Genomic DNA, 19,816 nt, shown 5'->3' on the forward strand with positions numbered 1-19,816 from the left:
TTTTGATTGAAGTGCTGTCTCCATCTCTTACACTAAAAAGGGTAAAAAATTGCTAAACGTTAGAGCGAGCGAGAGACCAAATGCTGTCACTAGCTGCGCACATCCAAATTTCTGACCGCAGTGATGCCCAGTGGCCTCGCCATTTGGTTTCAGATTCTGGCTGTAATTGGGCATCACTGTGAGTGAAGTTTAGGACGACTGCAGCCAATCTCAGCTTGTGGACTCACATTGTATGAGCATTTTAAATTGTTATAAATGTGAAAAAAAACTTGTGAAGTGCTAGGTTTGAGTTATAATTAACCTGAAATTACAGTCCTGTTTTGTTTCTCTTTCAGGCAAATATGTATATCAACCTATGACTCCTGTGGAACAGCTTCCAAGCACAGAAATCCCAGTGGAACCACAGGAACAAACCAACACAATTCAGATATCTGTCTCGCTGGCCGAGCAGTTTCTCAAAGTAGCTTCTTCCTTCCAGCCTCCATTCATACCGGAATCTCCACGCTACTGTACCATCTCGGACCTCTTCCTTGATAATTATCAGGTCAAATGTATTAATGGGAAAATGTGCTATGTCCAACGCCAACCGCTACCACCACCTCCTGTACCGCCCTGTATCCGGTCACGGCCTGAAAGGGAGTTCCTTCAAGAGATGTATCCACCCAAAGACACAGAGGGACCAAAAATAGACCATTGCTCTTCACCTTCCAATTCCGAGGACTCTGGAATCAATGCAGTTGGAATTCCATACCTAGAATCATGTGATGAAGATACAGAGGAAGGAGCAGACCTTAGTTCAGAAGAAGACTGCACTCCAGATGGTTGCTGGGGGCAGGAGCCTTCTCCCTTGGTATCCCCTTCCAAGACTGATCTTGAGATCATAGAAACTATAGAGACCACAGTCTGAGTTGAACAGAGGGGGATGTTACATTTAGAGGATAAAGCACATTTTGGCAGCAACTGGCTGCTAAGAGACCAAGCAATACAATCATATTGCACACATACCTACAAATATGGTTAAGTTACCAAGAATGTGTTTCCAGTTTATGGGTTAATCCTTAAAGACTTGCACCATGGATGAAATAGAACATAGTTCGAGGCACTGAGAAGCCTTCAGATCAACATCCTTGCATAAGAACACGTTTTATATTCATTAAGGCATATTCATTGGTGGTGTTATCCAGTTATATAAGTGAGTTATGGCTAAATCAACACATTTATTTGCACAATTTTGACGAATCTCTGTTTTTTTTATCATGAGATTGTCTATTATAGTCTTGATGACAATGGTAGGCTGTGATTAATTTCTCTTAACAGGTTAAAGAAGTTGTCACAGTGTGTAACCAGCAGTACCATCTTATGTATATGTGCCGGTCACAACATGGGGCCTTTATCTTGGGTATGCTGCAATGAATATAAAACTGTACTGTATACCAGTGTTATATTATTCCCATGTCTTGTAAGAGACGATTCACTGTTAACAGATGTCTCACATTCCTCAAGTATTGGATATAGTAAGTAATGGTAAGGTCCAGAAGTCAGTATTCTTTTTCTGGGAACAAGGAGGAGCTGCTTTGTACATATACTTGTCACTAGCTGTTCACTGGGACCATCAGTAATTCACGAGTGTTGTTTTACAGAAAAGTGTAAAAGGACCAATGACCTAGTGTTTTCCCTGTATACTAGACGGTAAGAATCCTGTGCTTACATGTCTCCGTATGATCCTGTGTACACATTTAGCTAGCTAACCCACTCTTATTCAATATTCATAGTACATAGATGTTCTTTAGACAGAAAAACATAACCTTTAAAGTCGGCCTTTATCGTTAAAGGACCAAACTGATGCATTGAAACCAAGGTAATTAAGGCAAACATGTTTAGTTTACAGCATTAGCAATAAAAGGAATTCAATAGAAAAGAAGACTTCTCCTAACACCCACAAGAGGTTTACGTTTCATGGCCTTGTCATCATAATCATTCTTTACAAGCCTTCACCAACAAATAGTCCATAAGATTAGGAGACACCTATAATATTTCGCTCTTACTGCAGTGCACAACAAAGCGTAGAAACCAATTTGTGACTGGCAGAGCCAACGTGCTTCTTGTCTGCTAAGGTTTCGCAACGTTAAGCTTCTTAAATCGATATATTGACTCTTTAAATCAACTTTTAGCCTGTGATAAAAGGATAGTAACTGGCTTTATTTATTCTGGTTACACAGCTTTCGATAACCCACTTGGAGCTGAATTGTTTCACCTCTCAATCCCGTGCAGATAAATAGAGCTGACACCTGCTCAGTACGCAGAAGGCAGCTCTGGCTTCTGTCTCCTTCACTCTGCAATTACTGAATGGATGAGAGCAACCGGAGTCAATTATGATGCAATTAGGTTATCGTGACCTTTAAGAGCAGCACGTCTTCAAAGGGAAATAGCAAACCATAGGTGGCCAAATTGTAATTGAGTCAGAAGCGGACAGAATAAAACCTTTAGAATAAGTTGTAGGAGCTCTGGATGGCCTCGCGTGTATTTCATTTACTGCAAATTATAGCGCAGGATTCCTGCAGTGCAAGTATTAATATTTAAACGTATTAGTAAGCTTCGAAAACATGTTTGTTTTGGAGTGTAGGTGAAAACGCTCTGGGCTCCATTGTTCAGCAACGATATGGATTTTCTACAGATTTAAAATTATTGCTTATAGTAAAGGTAGATTTATGGCATGCGTATGTTAGAGGGGTCTTGTCAGTGTTGACCTGGGACACGTTACGTTAATACGGTATTTTCCACTTCCATAATAGCTATTAAGGGTTCCCCCGGAAGATAGGAGCAGTACATTATACAGTAGAAATGCGGTAAATCTTCAAGAGGGGATCAGATTGTAAGGGGTTCTTGCAATAGTTTTCAATACTCAAGATTTAAAGAAGCATTAACTTAACATGTGGTGTTTTCATGTTTGCCCTATGTGGAACAATTGTGTTTTTCAGCAACTTTTTCCTAAGATGTTTAAGCATAGGGTTACTTTGAAACAAGTATTTATTAAGAATTAGGGTATGTGCACATGATCAGGACTTGCTGTGTCCTGGACGCGACAGGTCTTGACCTGCGAGGCTGCGAGTCTCTCCGCAGGAGACAGCAGCTCCTCGTTCCCACGATCCAGGCTCGGGAAGTTGCTGTCTCTCACCGTGATCTCCCTGCGGAGAATGCTTGTGTCTCCACAGCACAAAATTGACATTGCTGTGTCACAGGTCAGTTTTCGCTGTGGAAAAAACAAGCACAATGGGCATGAGATTTCTAGAAATCCCATCCACTGTGCTTGTACTGCACATCACATTATTGACGTAGGGAAAATACGACTTTCAAACCCCTGTGAACCCTGATCGTGGGAACGCAGCCTTATTTGTACATGTGATTGAAGTTCTAGATGCTTTACTTTATAATACCCTACATCAATGACAGGTCTGTAAGGCTGGACTAACTACATACCTATAATTTATAGTTGTTCAGCTATGCCTTAATAAGAAAGACAATAGTATCATTAATTTAATCCCAAACCAGGCCGGAATTAAAAAAAAAAAAACAAAAAAAAAAACTAAAGAAGTCCATTGAAAAAGAAAATCTATCCTAAAACCTCAACCTGATTGTTTATCACTCTGCACTTTTCTTATTTCTGCATTTACATACATGCAGTTTAGCCTCCACAATCTTCTCTTCAACATCCTTTTTAATTCCTCTATACTCTGCTTTGAAATCCAATGATGCATTAATACTGCATCACATGGCCAGCTACAGCTAGTTCCATCTTTGTCTTGTGTGACATCATATATTTGTAATCATCAGTAACTGTGATAGAGGTTTCTGCCCCCTTCCCTTGTGGAGAACTTCAGTGGTTACAATCCATACAGTTTCATTATTCGGGCAGTTCTGTTGACTAAGATTCAAGAATTCTTTTTTTTTTCTCAATTGTGTATGTGATCCTCCAATATATAATGCAATTAGCAGTACTTTATATTTTATCTAAAAATTAATAAAATTCTTCTCATTTGAGTCATATGATGTTGTAGTGACCCGCTTCTGAGAATGTAAGGGGGATCACATACAAAATTTAAAAAAAAAATCACAACTTTAATAACAATAGGATACTAAGAATATAATTACATTGATTAGCCATAACATTAAAAAATTGTCTTGGTCACCCAGAACAGATCTAACCCATCAAGTCTTTGACTTCACGAATCTAGTTCAGCACACAGAGAGGGATCCCTGCTCTTCTTTCCTTTTTTAGCACACAGACAAGATGCAGCAGCATGGAGGACAGCAGCGCTGAGCTGTATGGATGTGAATTCAGCTCTGGGGTGAGGTAAAAGACTTGTTGGAAAGCTCAACACAATCTTTCTGTGTTTCCTCTGCCTGTTTCCTCATGGTGCTGCTCACTGCTCCTCCACTTTCCATAGATTATTAGTTGCAACACCACAATGAATTGGCACCAAGATGGATTTGAGCTTTTTTCCCCCACAGTGGATGACCGGTTCAGGCGCAGGTGGAGGTAAAGAAGAGTCTTATAAGTGGGGAAGGAAGCAAATTTCTCTGATAAGGTATTACAATGTTTTTTTTTCCATATTCACCTTTACTATTGATTTATGCAAAGTGTGTAGAAAGTACAGTTCCATTTTAATCCTTTTTTCCTTCTACACAGTAGTGAATGAAGCGCCATCTACATGTATTTAAATACATATAGAGAATTCTATTCCCCCAAGGTACCAGTTCCATCGTCTTAATGCAATATCTCATTGAAACGTATGGTAAATGTAAATCCAAGCATTTGTTGTTTTATAGAACAGTCGCCTTCCTTGCCTTTGTGTCTTCTCTAATCACTGGTTGCAGCTGGTAACACTTTCTGCAACAAGTTTTCCCTGTGGACTTCCTTAAGCCGGTTAGAGGAATACTTTCCTATATACTTTGAAAGTCAGTGCAGCAGGTTTATCTCAGCGGGCTTCGAGAAATAATTATGCCAGCGTGGACTTATTTTTCATAGCGTCTTCTTTTACCGACTGAAGGTTAAACCGTGCTGTGTTTTCCGTCTCTGAAAAGCTCAGTGTGTGAGCGGCAGATGTAAGGAAAGATTCCTGCACGCGGCATACTTTGCCTTGGCAATTGTTTCTAACCTGTGTGCGGTTCTATTTATGGCTGGATGTAGGGAGCAAATTATGGAACGCACTTCTGCCCATTGTGACTGCTGTCGGAATTACGGTACCATGTTCTGAGCATTACCGTAATATATATTTTACCACTAGGTTTCTCTGTGTGACCGAGAACTGAGTAACACCACACTTGAGGATTTCATTATTTATCCATGCTGTCCTATTTATTTATGTTACTCGCTTATACGAGTACAGCGCCATTAATTCCACATCGCTTCACAGGCGTGATCATCACTATCCCCATCGGGGCTCACAATCTAAATTCCCTATCAGTATGTGTTTGGAGTGTGGGAGGAAACTGGAGACCCCGGAGGAAACCCACAAAAACCTGGGGAGAACATACAAACTCCTTGCAGATGTTGTCCTTGGTGGGATTTGAACCCGGGACCCCAGCGCTCCAGTATTAAAGTGCTAACCACTGGTTAATATCATAATAGGAAAACTGCCAAAAGCCAGTTAATGCCATCAGTGTATTTTGTTAAAAATATATTTTTTCTCATGTTTTCTAATATAAAAACTTTGTGTTAAATAACCAGATAGCTGCACAACGGAACAGGATTAATTATTTGATAAAGCACAAACTTGGCAGTCCACTTGTCTCTCACGCCAAGTGGCTAAATCACTGTCATGTTACTGTGGGCTGTTGGCGTTGTCGGCACTGGCTGTACACTCTTAGTTCATTTGTTACTGGATTACCTGCTGTAACTACATGTGATCCCAATGATATTAGTCAGTATAGGGTAATGGCCTTCAACTTGTGGGGCTCCAGCTATACAAATTCACAGCATGATCTGACTGTCACAAACTATAAGGATAGGTTTACATAGTTTTTGAAGAGCTTTGATGTGCATCTGCTCCAAAAATGCAAACAGCTTGGAAATCTATTCATTTTTATGGGAAATTCACTTTGCTGTTCATATGAGGATGGGGTTTTATCCAGCTCCCCCCCCCCCAAGAAACTATGAAAAAGACATGGTGGAGGTGAGGGGAGAGGGCATGCACCTTCTTTGAAGTGAATCCTGATGGAATCTGCCCCAAAGCTAGAAACTGTCCAATCAAAAGGCTGAAAAAACCCTCTTCAGGAAAATAAATCTTCCCAAAAAAAAGAGAAACTATACCACAGGGGGCAGATCATAAAGATCAGTGACATATTCTATATTTTCTTTACCATAAAATATCTACATCTAATGAGTGCCGTACATTGACTTAGGGCAACCTTGGTGCTAAGGGCACAGAATTGTGAGCTTCATCATAAATCAAATGTTCAATGTCCCATTCATTTTTTGCCACTAAAGTTAATTACCAGTTAAAGAAAATGGTGGTCAAGTGATACGTGTAAAGAAGGACTCAATAAAGTAAGTGGCAGAGTTTATTGGATGACTTCATAATCCTTTTGTAGAACCTCAAAAGTTATTTCGATGAATGTGCAGTGGAAATGGGCTTGGACAGAGTCCCTCTTCTGTGGTCACACACACATATATATATATATATATATACACATACATACATACATACATACATACATACATACATACATACATATATCAAGGTCTAATATGGAGTTCTTCGCTTTAGACAATCTCTACTTGTTGGAAAGGGCCATCGGTAAGCAGAAATGTTCCCGTGTATTGCAAAGTTCCTATTCAAATCAATGAGTTGTGAGTGTGATACAGGATGGGTTCTTCAGAGCTCTTTGTATCTGTTGAGAAGAGGATCCCGAACTGAGAACCCACCTTCTCTCCATTAACTTAGACATTCCTAATATAATGGTTCTTTAGGAATTTCTCAAAAAGTTTAACTCAAAAGTTTCCGGTTTGCACAACCCAAGCTCAGATCACAAAGCTCATCACAATCACTGGAGTTTAACTGAGAGGCAGAGGAACATATTGAAACCGAAAGCTGAGAGCCATGCTCATTCTAGGCCACAGTGATATAATGGAGCAATCTAAAAGAACCAGTCTTCTTCATGAACAACAGTGAGGAGTGACTGACAACACATTTCCCATCCTCACAAGCACAGTTACCCATAAAGTATTGGACAATAGATACATGTAAGAGGTCCTTAAATACAAGATGAAGCATTGATTTGTACAATTAACCTATACATATTGTAGATTATATATACAGTTTGCTTTGTTACTTTTGATTAAAAATTTGAAAATAATCCTTTGATTACTATAGTGGGTATCGAATCTCTGACAGGAAACCGTTACCTTTCCTCCTCCCGCCCAGTATTTTTTATTGTATGGAATTCTCCATTTGAAGCACAATGTAAACTATTAATACACATGCCCTATATTTAATTAGCCAAGAAAATGTATGTACATTTTATCAAATGTAATAAAATTTGCTGGTTTTTTTTTTCTCACTGTGCTGTGTTCATCGTATTTTATTTTTCATCTTGGACACTAAAATGTTGTGAAAAAGCAATGCGTGATACAAAATCTGTGCAATTAGATTGTCAAGACAAATGGCTGAAGAACATTTTACGAGGTCTGACGATTGATTGAACAACGTTTTGTAGGAACGTTTGATCATTGCCCCATGTAAACATTGGGTTGTTGGTTAGGAGCACATCTTCCCATGTAAACAATAAGACACTGTATGGAGACCAACCACCATAGGAAAGTATTTGTCCCCATGCAGTTTGCACATGTAGATGATTGCTCTATTCACACATCTGTATTTTTGATCAGTGTTTCATCAGTATTTGCCAAAACCAGGAGTGTCTCCAGAACAAAGAACAGGCGTCAATCTTTCCGTTATGGTTTTTCTCTTTGAGTTCCACTCCTGGCTGTGGAATACAAACACTAGTGCAAATTACTAACGTGTGAATGAGGCCTTAAAGGGAACCTGTCAGGTCAAAAAAACGTTAGTACCTACAAGCAGGAGCATGTGTGAGCTAGTAGTAACCCCTTCCTACCCATCCCCGTGTTGTAATATTGTGTAATATGAAAGTAATAAAATACTTTTTATTACTTACATATTCCCTATGTAAATAGCATTGGTCTCTAGCCCCATGGGCGTCGCATCGCCCTTGTGGGCGATACCATGGATTTACATGTGCGACGTCACGATCAGCGTCTTCAGATCCCGCGCGTGCGCACTTACCATTCTCGACGCCTTCTCATCCTGGTGTTTACTTGCCGGGTTCAGATATGCGCTGTGCATGACCAGAACCGCAGGAGTCTTCTGAGCATGCGCAGGGCGCGTCTGAAACCGACAGGCAAACACCAGGATGAGAAGGCGGCGAGAATGGTAAGCGTGCATGCGCGGGATTCTGAAGGAACTGACGTGACGTCGCACATGTAAATCCATGGTATCACACCCACAGGGGCGTGATACCATGGAAAAGCATGCAAACGCCCCCGGAGCAATGCAACACCCATGCGGCTGGAGACCTGCTCATTTACATAGGGAATATGTAAGTAATAAAACATATTTTATTACTTTTATATTACACAATATTATAACACAGGGATGGGTAGGAAGGGGTTACTAGCTCGTAAGTTATAACGCATTTTTGACCCGACAGGTTCCCTTTAATGGAAGTGTACTGAGGGCTAATCGACATGCTATAGTATTGAGTGGTGTGCGTAACATGCTGCTCAAGTAAAAAACACATTATACTACAATCTCATGGGGTAAATATGCATCAAATTTTCTGCTGTGGATTTAGGTGCTGAAAATCTGGCTGCATATTACAGTAACAGTGTTGTGTAATTTTTGGTGCAGATGTCACCTCTGTTTCTAAACCAAAATTTGTAATTATTTTTACCCCTCTGGATTTCACTGAGTTTTTGGTTTTTTTTTCGATATGAATATCCGCAACAGAAATTTAATATATCCTTATAGACAAGATATCAATGGCAAATTAGGACAAATAGAATACTGGAAGGTGTAGGACAAGTTAAGAGAGAAAAAAAAAATTGTATCTGTTTTCAGTGTTATTGTCAGTGCATGCAAATATTGATTAATAGAGGTTGGTTGCAAAACATTACCGTATTTTTCGCTTTATAAGACGCACTTTTCCTCCCAAAAATTTGGGAGGAAAATGGGGGGTGCGTCTTATAAAGCAGTACCGGTGGGGGGGGTGTCCTGCCTGAGGCGATCGGGCGGCCGGGTGCCTGTGGCTGCATGCAAGCGGCCGGGTATCTGTGCTTGCGTGCGGTGGCAGCCGGGTACCCGTGGCTGTGTGCGGGCGGCAGCGGGTGCTGTGTGGGGTCGGCAGCCGGGTACCCGTGCTTGCATGCGGTGGCAGCCGGGTACCCATGGCTGTGTGCGGGCGGCAGCCGGGTGCTGTGTGCGAGCGGCAGTCAGGTGCCCGTGCGGGCGGCAGCCGGCTGCCGCTTTCACACAGACACCCGGCTGTCGCCCTCACACAGTCACCCAGCTGCCGCCCGCACACAGCCATGGGTACCCGGCTGCCACCACACGCAAGCACAGGTACCCGGCGGCTTGTACGCAGGGTGGGCGGGCAGCCTGCTGGCTGCCACTCTGTGCATGCGGTGCGGGCGGCTGTGCAGCATGTTACCAGTTGTCCGCGGTCCCACTTTCAAATGATGGCGCCGGTGGAGCTCTTGGATGAGAGCTCCATCTGCGCATGCGTCGCTCCGGGCGCCATTACTTGAATCGGGACCGCGAACACACTCCACCACTGAGCACTCCCTGCCGCTCCCACCACTGAGCCGCTGCCGCCGCCGCTCCCACCACTGAGCCGTCGCCGCCGCTGCCACCACTGAGCCGGGACCGCGGACACACTCCACCACTGAGCAGTCCCTGCCACTGCCACCACTGAGCAGTCGCCGCCGCTCCCACCACTGAGCCGTCGCCGCCGCTGCCACCACTGAACCGGGACCGCGGACACACTCCACCACTGAGCAGTCCCTGCCGCTGCCACCACTGAGCCGTCGCCGTCGCTCCCACCACTGAGCCGTCGCCACCGCTGCCACCACTGAGCCGGGACCACGGACACACTTCACCACTGAGCAGTCCCTGCCGCTGCCACCACTGAGCCATCGCCGCCGCTGCTACCACTGAGCCGGGACCGCGGACACACTCCACCACTGAGCAGTCCCTGCCGCTGCCACCACTGAGCAGTTGCCGCCGCTCCCACCACTGAGCCGTCGCCGCCGCTGCCACCACTGAACCGGGACCGCGGACACTCACTGCACCGGCCTGCTGCACGGCTCACCCGCCACGGCTGCTGCCACTACCACGGACCCCACGGCTCCTGCCACCGCGGACGCCACCGTGCCTGCAACCACAGACGCCACGGCATCTGCAACCACGGACCCCGCTGCCACTGACCCGCCGCGCCTGCCAGCACAACCTGTGCCTCCTGTGACCCCGCTTCACCACCACTGCTGCCCCCCTCCGGTAAGAGAACACCGGAGCATAAGACGGACCCCATTTTTCTTTTTTTTACCTTTTTTTATGTCTAAGTTTGGGGTGCGTCTTATATTCCGGTGCGTATTATAAAGCGAAAAATACGGTAAGTATTCTATATTTTATATAAGTCTCTTAAATACAGCAGGTCTCCCAAACATAGATTGTGGGCCTTCCTCTGGAGAAACACATTAGCGGCTCAATTCCAAGCTAAAATTCTTTATAAAATTTTTTTTAAAGGAAATCTGTCATGTTTTGTTGGGTTTTTTTTAGGTTTTTTTTTATATATTAATCTGCCCCTAATGTGTTTTAAATGTGCATCACTAACATTGTTTTCTAAGAGAAAAAAAATCCATGTATTTATCTTAAAAATAAAGACTTTATATGCTTAGGTGAATGCAGTCCAAACCTTTAGTTTCAGTCATAGGGGCGGAGCTTTTCTTGTTCAGTCACTGTCAGTTATGATCTTTTTTTTAACTTACCATAGTCATGCCCCTGCATTGTAATTGATTGCCATTGCTAAATTTAATGGTCACAGCTCCCTGATTCTCCTGGATCTCTGTTACATTTGACACCATGGATCACCAGCTGCTCCTCACTATGCTCTGCTCTATGAGGCTCAAGCACACTGCTCTCTCCTGGTTCTGCTCCTACTTCTTTGACCGCTCCTTCACTGTATCTTGCCGGTTCCCCTTCCGCCCTCTTACAGAACTAATTACACTGTTCTACATGTTTTCAAAAGTTGTCAGGCTCAGTTTTGAAATGAGCCATTTCTCAATGATTATGACCTCCTGAATTCACATCTAAGAATTAAACTTTTTAGTTGGCTCTTATTTCTATGATATCAAAGAGTTTTCATTTTAAGGCTACATAGAGCTCTAGCAAAAATTAAGAGACCACTGCAAAATTTTCAGTTTTTCTGATATTTCTCTTATAAGGTATATTTGTTAAATAAAATGTAAATTGTTCTTTTATTGTATAAACTACTGACAACATGTCTCCGAATTTCCAAGCAATACATTTTGTATTTATTTTCTGAAAATGAGAAGTGGTCAAAATAACAAAAATATTCACTGCTTTCAGACCTCAAATAATACAAAGAAAACAAGTTCATAATCCTTTAGAAACAACAATACTAATAATGTTTTAACTCAGGAAGAGTTCAGAAATCAATATTTTGTGGAATAACCATGATTTTTAATCACAGCTTTCATGCGTCTTAGCATGTTTTCCACCAGTCTTTCACATTGCTTTTGGGTGACCTTATGCCACTCCTGGTGCAAAAATGTAAGCAGCAGTTCTTCTTTGATGGCTTGTGACTATCAATCTTCCTCTTATTACATTCCAGAGGTTTTCAATGGGGTTGAGGTCTGGAGATTGGGCTGGTCATGACAGGGTCTTGATGTGGTGGTCCTTCATCCACACATTGACTTAGATGTGTGTCATACATGCACATATACACATACATAGCTCTGCTACATGCAGAATACATGCACATATAAACACACAGCTCTACTGCATACACCTATAGCCAAACACAGCTCTCCTACATGCACTCTACATGTATGTATACACACACACATAGCTCTGCTACATGCAGACTACATGCACATATACACACACAGCCCTACAACAGGAACATTTATTTATACACCCTATAAATTACCTCATCTTGCAGTTACTGATTGGTGCAGAGCAGGAGAGGAGACAGTGGGACCTGCACGGAGACTGCACTAGCTGAACAGATACGGAAACGTCTAAATCCCAGTGGCCTTAGATGTCATGCCCATGTGACCAGAAGGGGCGAGGCCTTCATCAACATAGCTGATACCAGGAAGATACATTATTTTTCTAAGTTTACGTGGGAATAGAGTTGATTATAATAGAAGCAGGGGTCTGAGGGTAAGACTCCCAGATGGGGGGGATGCAGGGGGGTGACGCCAACCCTTGCATCAGTATAGTGGATGGGAGGAAACACCACGCCCACCAACCAAGTCGGTCATGCCCATGTATTTCTACCCTCTGGGATTTAGCCACAACTGAACAGCTACAGCAACTTCCAATTCACCTTCCTGGTCATGTCATCAGGCACATGATTATTCAGATGACCTTAAAGGTCCTGCAGTTACTCAGGTAGAAGGTCCTTTACCTTCTCAGCTCCTGCAACCTCCATTCTGGTCTATGTTTCCTGTCCTGCTCTGCACCAATCACATAGATCAGTGCAGAGCAGGAAGAGAGGAGAGATCTCATTGCCCTGATGGCGGACCCCCGGTCCCTGGGGCTCGGTGAGCAGAGGAATGAAAGGGGAGGTGCCCGGACTGTCAGCGGCCGGGCCCCACTGTTGGCTTTTGCACACCAGGCCCCGTACAGGAGTCACGGTTGTAATGCCCTGATGACAGCCCTGCACCTAAAACTGCTCGTAGTTCTGGGTACAGATTTTTCCTGACAGGTTCCCTTTAATTTTGCTGTGTTGAGGAGTGATTCTTTCCATTCCTCTATCCTGGGTTCTGTACATAAAAAGCTAATGGGGGGGCACAGTAGTGGCACAGCAGTCATTCTGTTGAGGGGAAGCAAACTAAGCTCTACTGATGGTGATGGCACTTTGAAAGCAGGCAGCAGGTTTTGGAGTTTTGTTGTCAGTGTGAAAACATGCACCAAATATTAGGAAATGAAAACACACGGACTGCGAACTCCGTACAGACAAGTCAGTGGACAAACAGTGCCATTGTAGGTCTGGAGGTCCACAAGAACCTGTGAACAGGAGCAAATGAGAATGCCAACCAGAGCAGATCACTTATGAGTAGGGATGGGAGACCCCCCCCCCCCCCCCCGATGGTCGGGATCGTGGAGACTCACCCGATCATTTTGTAAAGATCGGGATCGAGATAACACGATCTTGCGTCCCAATCACCGATCTCGAGCTTAACAGTTGTGGGATGGGACAGGGGGCTCTAAAATAAAGAATACAGTTAATAATAAACATTGTCATTATACTTACAGGTCCCGCGACGCATCCTGCAGACTCTGTCTCCTGCCGCTTCTGCTTCCGAGTTCGATCATCGCTGTGCCGCCCGGTAACCAAAGGACCTTCCGTGACGTCATAGCATGTGACCAGTCACGTGTGAATGTTGTATTACCTCGTTGGTTAAAGACCGATCACATAACTATGACGTCATGCTAGGTCCTGTCAGTGCATCTCGCCGGTACGCGGTGCGCGCCCAAACATCTCAGTACTCAAGATACTCGGTGAACGCCATGTACCGGTGAGATGCTCGGGCACATTCTCGTCTCCCCCTCCCTGCAAGTTGGCGCTCTTTACAGAGTCAGCCCCCATGCAGGGATTGGCTGCCAAAGTCGGTGAATAGCGGTGCCGGGAATCAGGTGATCGGAGATCACCGTTGCTATATTAACCCGCCCATCAGGTTACTATGGCAACGGTGGCAGCGGTGACGTCACCGCTTACCAACCAGCAGCCTCTGATCACTCATTGAGTGACTAGACAGAGCATGGAGGAGCAGTGTTCTTCCTCCCCTGTGTTGTCTGATATAGCAGAGCTGCACGGGTTGAAGAAAACAGAAGACCAGGATTGTGGAGGGGTGAGAGGGAGTAATAAAGATGGAGTCCCTAACTGCGTCTGTATATTTCTAATAAAGTATTTTTTCTCTGTGTGGTGTCTTTTTTTTAACCATTTATGGGAGATTCTTAATGGCCGGGTTAAACTTGGCCTGCCATTAAGAATCTCTGGCTTAATACTAGCTGGTAAAACAAATCTGGCATTAACCCCTTATTACCCAGCGTGCCACCCACCACCAGGGCCGCTGGAAGAGTTGATACAGCGCCAGAATTTGGTGCGTCTATCAAAGCGCCATTTTCTGGGGCGGCTGCGGACTGAAATTCACAGCAGTGGGACCCAGAAAGCTTGGGCCATCCTGTGCTGTGGATTCCAATCCCCAGCTGCCTAGTTTTACCTGGCTGGACACAAAAATTGGGCAAAGACGATGTCGTTTTTTTTTTTAATTTCATGAAATTTATTAAATAATTAAAAAAAAAGGGGCTTCCCTATATTTTTGGTTCCCAGCCGGGTACAAATAGGCAGCTAGGGGTTGGGGGCAGCCTGTACCTGCCTGCTGTACCTGGCTAGCATACAAAAATATGGCAAAGCCCACAATTTATTTTTTTTAGTTTTTGGGCAAAAAACAGGGGGGAAAAAAGGGCTTCCCTAGATTCTCCATTGCCAGTGAAGGTAACACCAAGCACTGGGGGTTAGCTGCTTGGATTACCCTTAGCTCGAAATAGAAAATGCAGCGAGAGCCCACACATTTTTTTTTAATTATTCTTTTAAATAACAAAAAAAAATGTGCTTCCCAGTATTTTGATGGCCAGCCAAGGTAAAGCCAGGCAGATGGGGGAGGCAGCCTGTAGCTGTCCGCTTTATGTGCGCTAAGAAACAAAACTACTGCGGAGCACTATGTCATTTTTTAAAATTGTTTATTTTTATGCGACTATATATTGTGTACATTTAATATATATTAAAGAATATTTAATATATTAAATTTAATATATATTAAAAGAACAATTTACGTTTTACTCAAAAATATAAAGAGAAAAATCAGAAAAACTGAAAATTTTGCAGTGGTCTCATAATTTTTGCCAGAGCTGTATATATACACATATATGTACATAATCTATAGTTGCATAAAAATAAATAATTTTAAAAAATGACGTAGCGCTCAGCGGTATTTTTGATTCTCAGCCCAGGTAAAGCGGACGGCTACGGGCTGCCACCCTCATCTGTCTCGCTTTACCTAACTGGCGATCAAAATACAGGGAAGCCCATTAAATTTTTGTATTTAAAAAAAATTTTAAAAACAAAATGCGTATTTTGATTGCCAGTCAGGTAAAGCCAGGCAGCCCGCAGCCGCCCCTGGAAATGGCACATTGTTTCTTAGCGCCATTTCCAGGCGCTTTACACAGCTTGTCCAGCGACCCTGATGGCGGTGGCACGCTGGGTAATAATGGGGTTAATACCAGCTTTGCATTCTCAGATGGTGCCAAGTCTGAAATTCTTGGTGTCACGCCAAATTAGACCTGGCCACCATGAATTTCTAGTAAACCGTAAAAAAAACAACACAGAAAAAAATGTTATTAGAAATAAAACAAAAAAACATTTAGAGACTCCACCTTTATGATAAAAACAATCCTTAGTAACACGTAATCCACAGGGAGAGCATTATCAGTTTCATCACTCTGTACAGAAGACAGTCTATGCACAGTGAGAAGCACAGAGAGCCAAGTCAGCTCTGCTATATCACTCTCTACAAAGTGAGATTCAGGCTGACAGTAAGGGCATGATTGCACTTGCATCTCCCATCACCCCGCACGGACTGATCTCAGGACCGTAGCACATCAGCTGCATGGAAATACATGCAGCCGACTGGTCCTGTGGGGAGACTGTGCGCTGTGATGCGACAGTTGTACAGTGACAATGAAAGATCAGTTACCAGGACCTTCGATGACGTCCTAGTCATGTGACTAGTTTGTAAGCCCATAAACATTCACACCAGACGGTCACATGCTATGACATCATCGAAGGTCCTGCAAGTCACTGCTGGTTACCGGCGGCACAGCAATGATCGGACTCAGAAGGAGGAGCGGTCGGGAGTCTGCAGGACGCGTTGCGGGACCTGTAAGTATAATGACAATGGTTTTTAATAATGTGCTTTTTTTTTTTTTTTTTTTTTTTTAACAGCCCCTGGAGACCCGATCTGTTACATGAACTTTCCAGGAAAGCTTGTGGTCGGGATCGTGTACACGATTACTATGTGATCGGTACAATCGAGATCGCCCATTCCTACTTATGGGTCATTAAATCCAATTTTTTTTAATCACCTCTGATTGCATCAAATCAATCCAAAATTCATGATATTGTCTTCAGATGGGGTCTACTTGCATATTGTTTTTCTGCTATGCTTTTTAGTTATGACATTAAAACTTTATTATGAGGATTCCCTTCTATTTTAAAAGCTCTTTCCTGTTAATTTTCGTGACCTAATAAATCATAGGCGGACCATGCAAAACATGGTTTCAGAGAGAGAGATTCCATATGAAAGAAACGTTAATAGCAAAGTAAATAAATTCACGGTATTATGCCAGCATATATTGTATCAAATAGATGATGGTTCTTATTCTAGATGTAATCTTCACTTTATGGATTGTGATTACTGAATTTTTATTACTTCCTTAGTACGTTTTGCTTCATTATAGATACAGCTCTGGCAAAAATCAAGAGATTTGATATAAAATCAGCTTCTCTACATGTCTGACAGCCATTCCATTCCAGTGTCAGTTAATTTCCAACCAGAGTACAGACCGGCAAAGGGCAAAAGTGAATCTCCACTGACCGGGATGACCATCGTCTTAATCGAATGTCACTCAGCAACCGCAAGATGACATGAAGTGACCTACAAAAGAAATGGCAAGTGGTAGCTGGGGTTAAGTGCATGGCAAGAACAGTTCGTAACAGGCTCCTAGAGGCAGGGCTCAAGTCATGTAAAGCTAGAAAAAAAAGCCTTTAATCAATGAGAAGCAAAGGAGAACCAGGCTGAAGTTTGCCAAAGACCATAAGGATTGGACCATAGAGGACTGGAGTAAGATAATCATCTCTGATAAGTCTAATGTTCAGCTTTGTCCAACACCTGGTCGTCTAATGGAGACCTGGAGAGGCGTACAAGCCACAGTGTCTTGCACCCACTGTGAAATTTGATGGATGATCGGTGATAATCTGGGCAGATTAAACTTTGCGAAGGACGTATGAATCAAGGTACATACAAAGTTGTCCTGGAAAAACAGTTGCTTCCTTCTGCTCAGGCAATGTTCCCCAACTCTGAGGACTTTTTTTCAGCAGGACAATGCACCATGCTACACAGCTAGGTCAATCAATGTGTGGATGAAGGACCAACACATCAAAACCCTGTCATGGCCAGCCCAATCTCCAGACCTGAACCCCATTGAAAACCTCTGGAATGTAATGTAATCAATAGGAAGATTGATAGTCACAAGCCATCAAACAAGAAGAAATGCTTACATTTTTGCACCAGGAGAGGCATAAGGTCACCCAAAAGCAATGTGAAAGACTTGTGAAAGCATGCCAAGACGCAAGAAAGCTTTGATTAAAAATCATGTTATTCCACAAAATATTGGTTTCTGAACGCTGAGTTAAAACATTAATATTGTTGTTTCTAAATGATTAAGTTGTTTTCTTTGCATTATTTGAGGTGTGAAAGCAATGCATTTTATTTGTTATTTTGACCATTTCTCATTTTCAGAAAATAAATACAAAGTTTATTTCTTGGAAATTCGGAGACATGTTGTCAGTAGTTTATAGAATAAAAGAACAATTTACACTTGACTTAAAAATACACCTATAAAGAGAAAAATCAGAAAAACTGACAATTTTGCAGTGGTCTCTTACTTTTTGCCAGACCTGTATATTTTGTGTGTGTGTGTGTGTATGTGTGTATATATATATATATATAATATGTTCAAAATCTGACAATTCTGTTTGGGGCTCGTCCTTTTGATAACCCGAAAAACGGTGCATGCAGCTTTTTTCAGGCTGTCAAAATGATGACTAGCGTTTAATGTTTAATTAGTGAGGACTGTTTGCTGAATTGGAGATTTTCCAAGAGTGATAGTGGTAATGTGGAAGGTTCGAGGGGTGGAGGCAGGGCTGGGGTGCAGCCTGGGCGGAGTCTCAAGGAGGCCCAAAAATGTTGGCAGTATGGGGCCCTGATATTCCTGGTGGCGGCCCTGTCTGGTTGCATATTCCTAATCCCTGTCTAACTGTCCTAGGCTATAGTAGCATACATAAAGAGATCTTCAGAAAACGTATTTCCAAAGATCCTTTATAATATGCTAATGAGAGCAGGGACTAGTCGCAAGGGTTTTAGTTCCTGCGCTCATTCCGCCCTCTTAGCATGTTAGCACACCCCGTAGGAGTGCTAACATGCTATTCAATGCCCATTGCCTCGCGTCATCAGCGTTGACGCGTGTACCTGTGTCCGCTGTCACTGCTGACCAGAATGACCGGTTCTTCCGGTCATGCATACTATGAAGCCGGGTGTACGCATCCCGGCTTCAGAGAGGACTAGTGCGCATGATCGGAAGTGCCGGGGACTTCTGATCATGTGCACTGACCCTAAGCCCGACATTCTGAGGCAGTAGCAGGGGACACAGGTTCGTGTGTCACCGGTAATGACACGAGGCAATGGTTATTGAATAGCATGGTAGCACGCCCACAGGGGCATGCTACCATGCTAAGAGGGAGCAATGACTACAGGAACCAACACCCTTGCAACTAGTCCCTGCGCTCATTAGCATATCATAAAGTATCTTTAGAAATTATTTTTCTAAAGATCTCTTTATCTATGCTAGTGTATACAGGGATGGTTATGGCAGGGATTAGCAATATGCACATAGAACTGCTCGTGGTTCTCGGTGCAAATTGCACCTGACAGGCTCACTTTACTACAAACCTCAGATCAAAAATCACAGCAAAAAAAAGTAAATTGAAATTATGCTGAGGATTGTATCTTTCCATGATCTACGGCCCCCTGAAGTTAGGTATGTGTGCTACGTGAGGCAATGTGTGACCCTGCCTGTAATTTGTATTTCATTTCCAAGACCTGTGCAAAAACATTGCTTTTTGGATTTTTTTTTTTTACGTTTTTGAACTTCTGTACTGCTTATTTACAAAACCAGATCGTATGATTATGGCCATTCTTTCCCCCTTCTCCCCCCAATCATGTTGAACTTTTGTAGTTACCGTATTTTTCGCTTTATAAGACGCACTTTTTTCCCCCCAAAATTGTGGGTAAAAAAGGGGTGCGTCTTACAAAGTGAATGTAACTTACCGGGCAGTAATCCGGCGGTGGAGTGAGTCATAGGAGGTTGGTGCGGCCGCCATGGATCCCCCGGCAATCGGCTGCGGAGGCGGTCGCCATGGATCCCGCGGCAATCGGTTGCGGTGGCGGCCGCCATGGATCCCCCGGCAATCGGCTGCGGAGGCGGCCGCCATGGATCCCCCGGCAATCGGCTGCGGAGGCGGCCGCCATGGATCCCGCGGCAATCGGCTGCGGTGGCGGCCGCCATGGATCCCCCGGCAATCGGCTGCGGTGGCGGCCGCCATGGATCCCCCGGCAATCTGCTGCGGTGGCGGTCACCATAGCCGAAATCTA

General features: G+C 43.5%; 1 protein-coding gene across 1 annotated transcript in view; it reads left to right on the plus strand.

Moving 5' to 3' along the window:
- C7H3orf70 (chromosome 7 C3orf70 homolog) overlaps positions 1 to 7,560 on the plus strand; it is a 122,316-nt gene extending 114,756 nt beyond the window's left edge. Inside the window, exon 3 of the mRNA XM_075317596.1 lies at positions 336 to 7,560. Coding sequence (XP_075173711.1) covers positions 336 to 907 — 572 coding nt within the window. The 3' untranslated portion in view covers positions 908 to 7,560. The remainder of the gene's footprint in view (positions 1 to 335) is intronic.
- Positions 7,561 to 19,816: the final 12,256 nt, after the last annotated feature.

This window comes from Anomaloglossus baeobatrachus, chromosome 7 (genome assembly GCF_048569485.1).
Source record: "Anomaloglossus baeobatrachus isolate aAnoBae1 chromosome 7, aAnoBae1.hap1, whole genome shotgun sequence".
In the NCBI taxonomy this organism is placed as follows: domain Eukaryota; kingdom Metazoa; phylum Chordata; class Amphibia; order Anura; family Aromobatidae; genus Anomaloglossus; species Anomaloglossus baeobatrachus.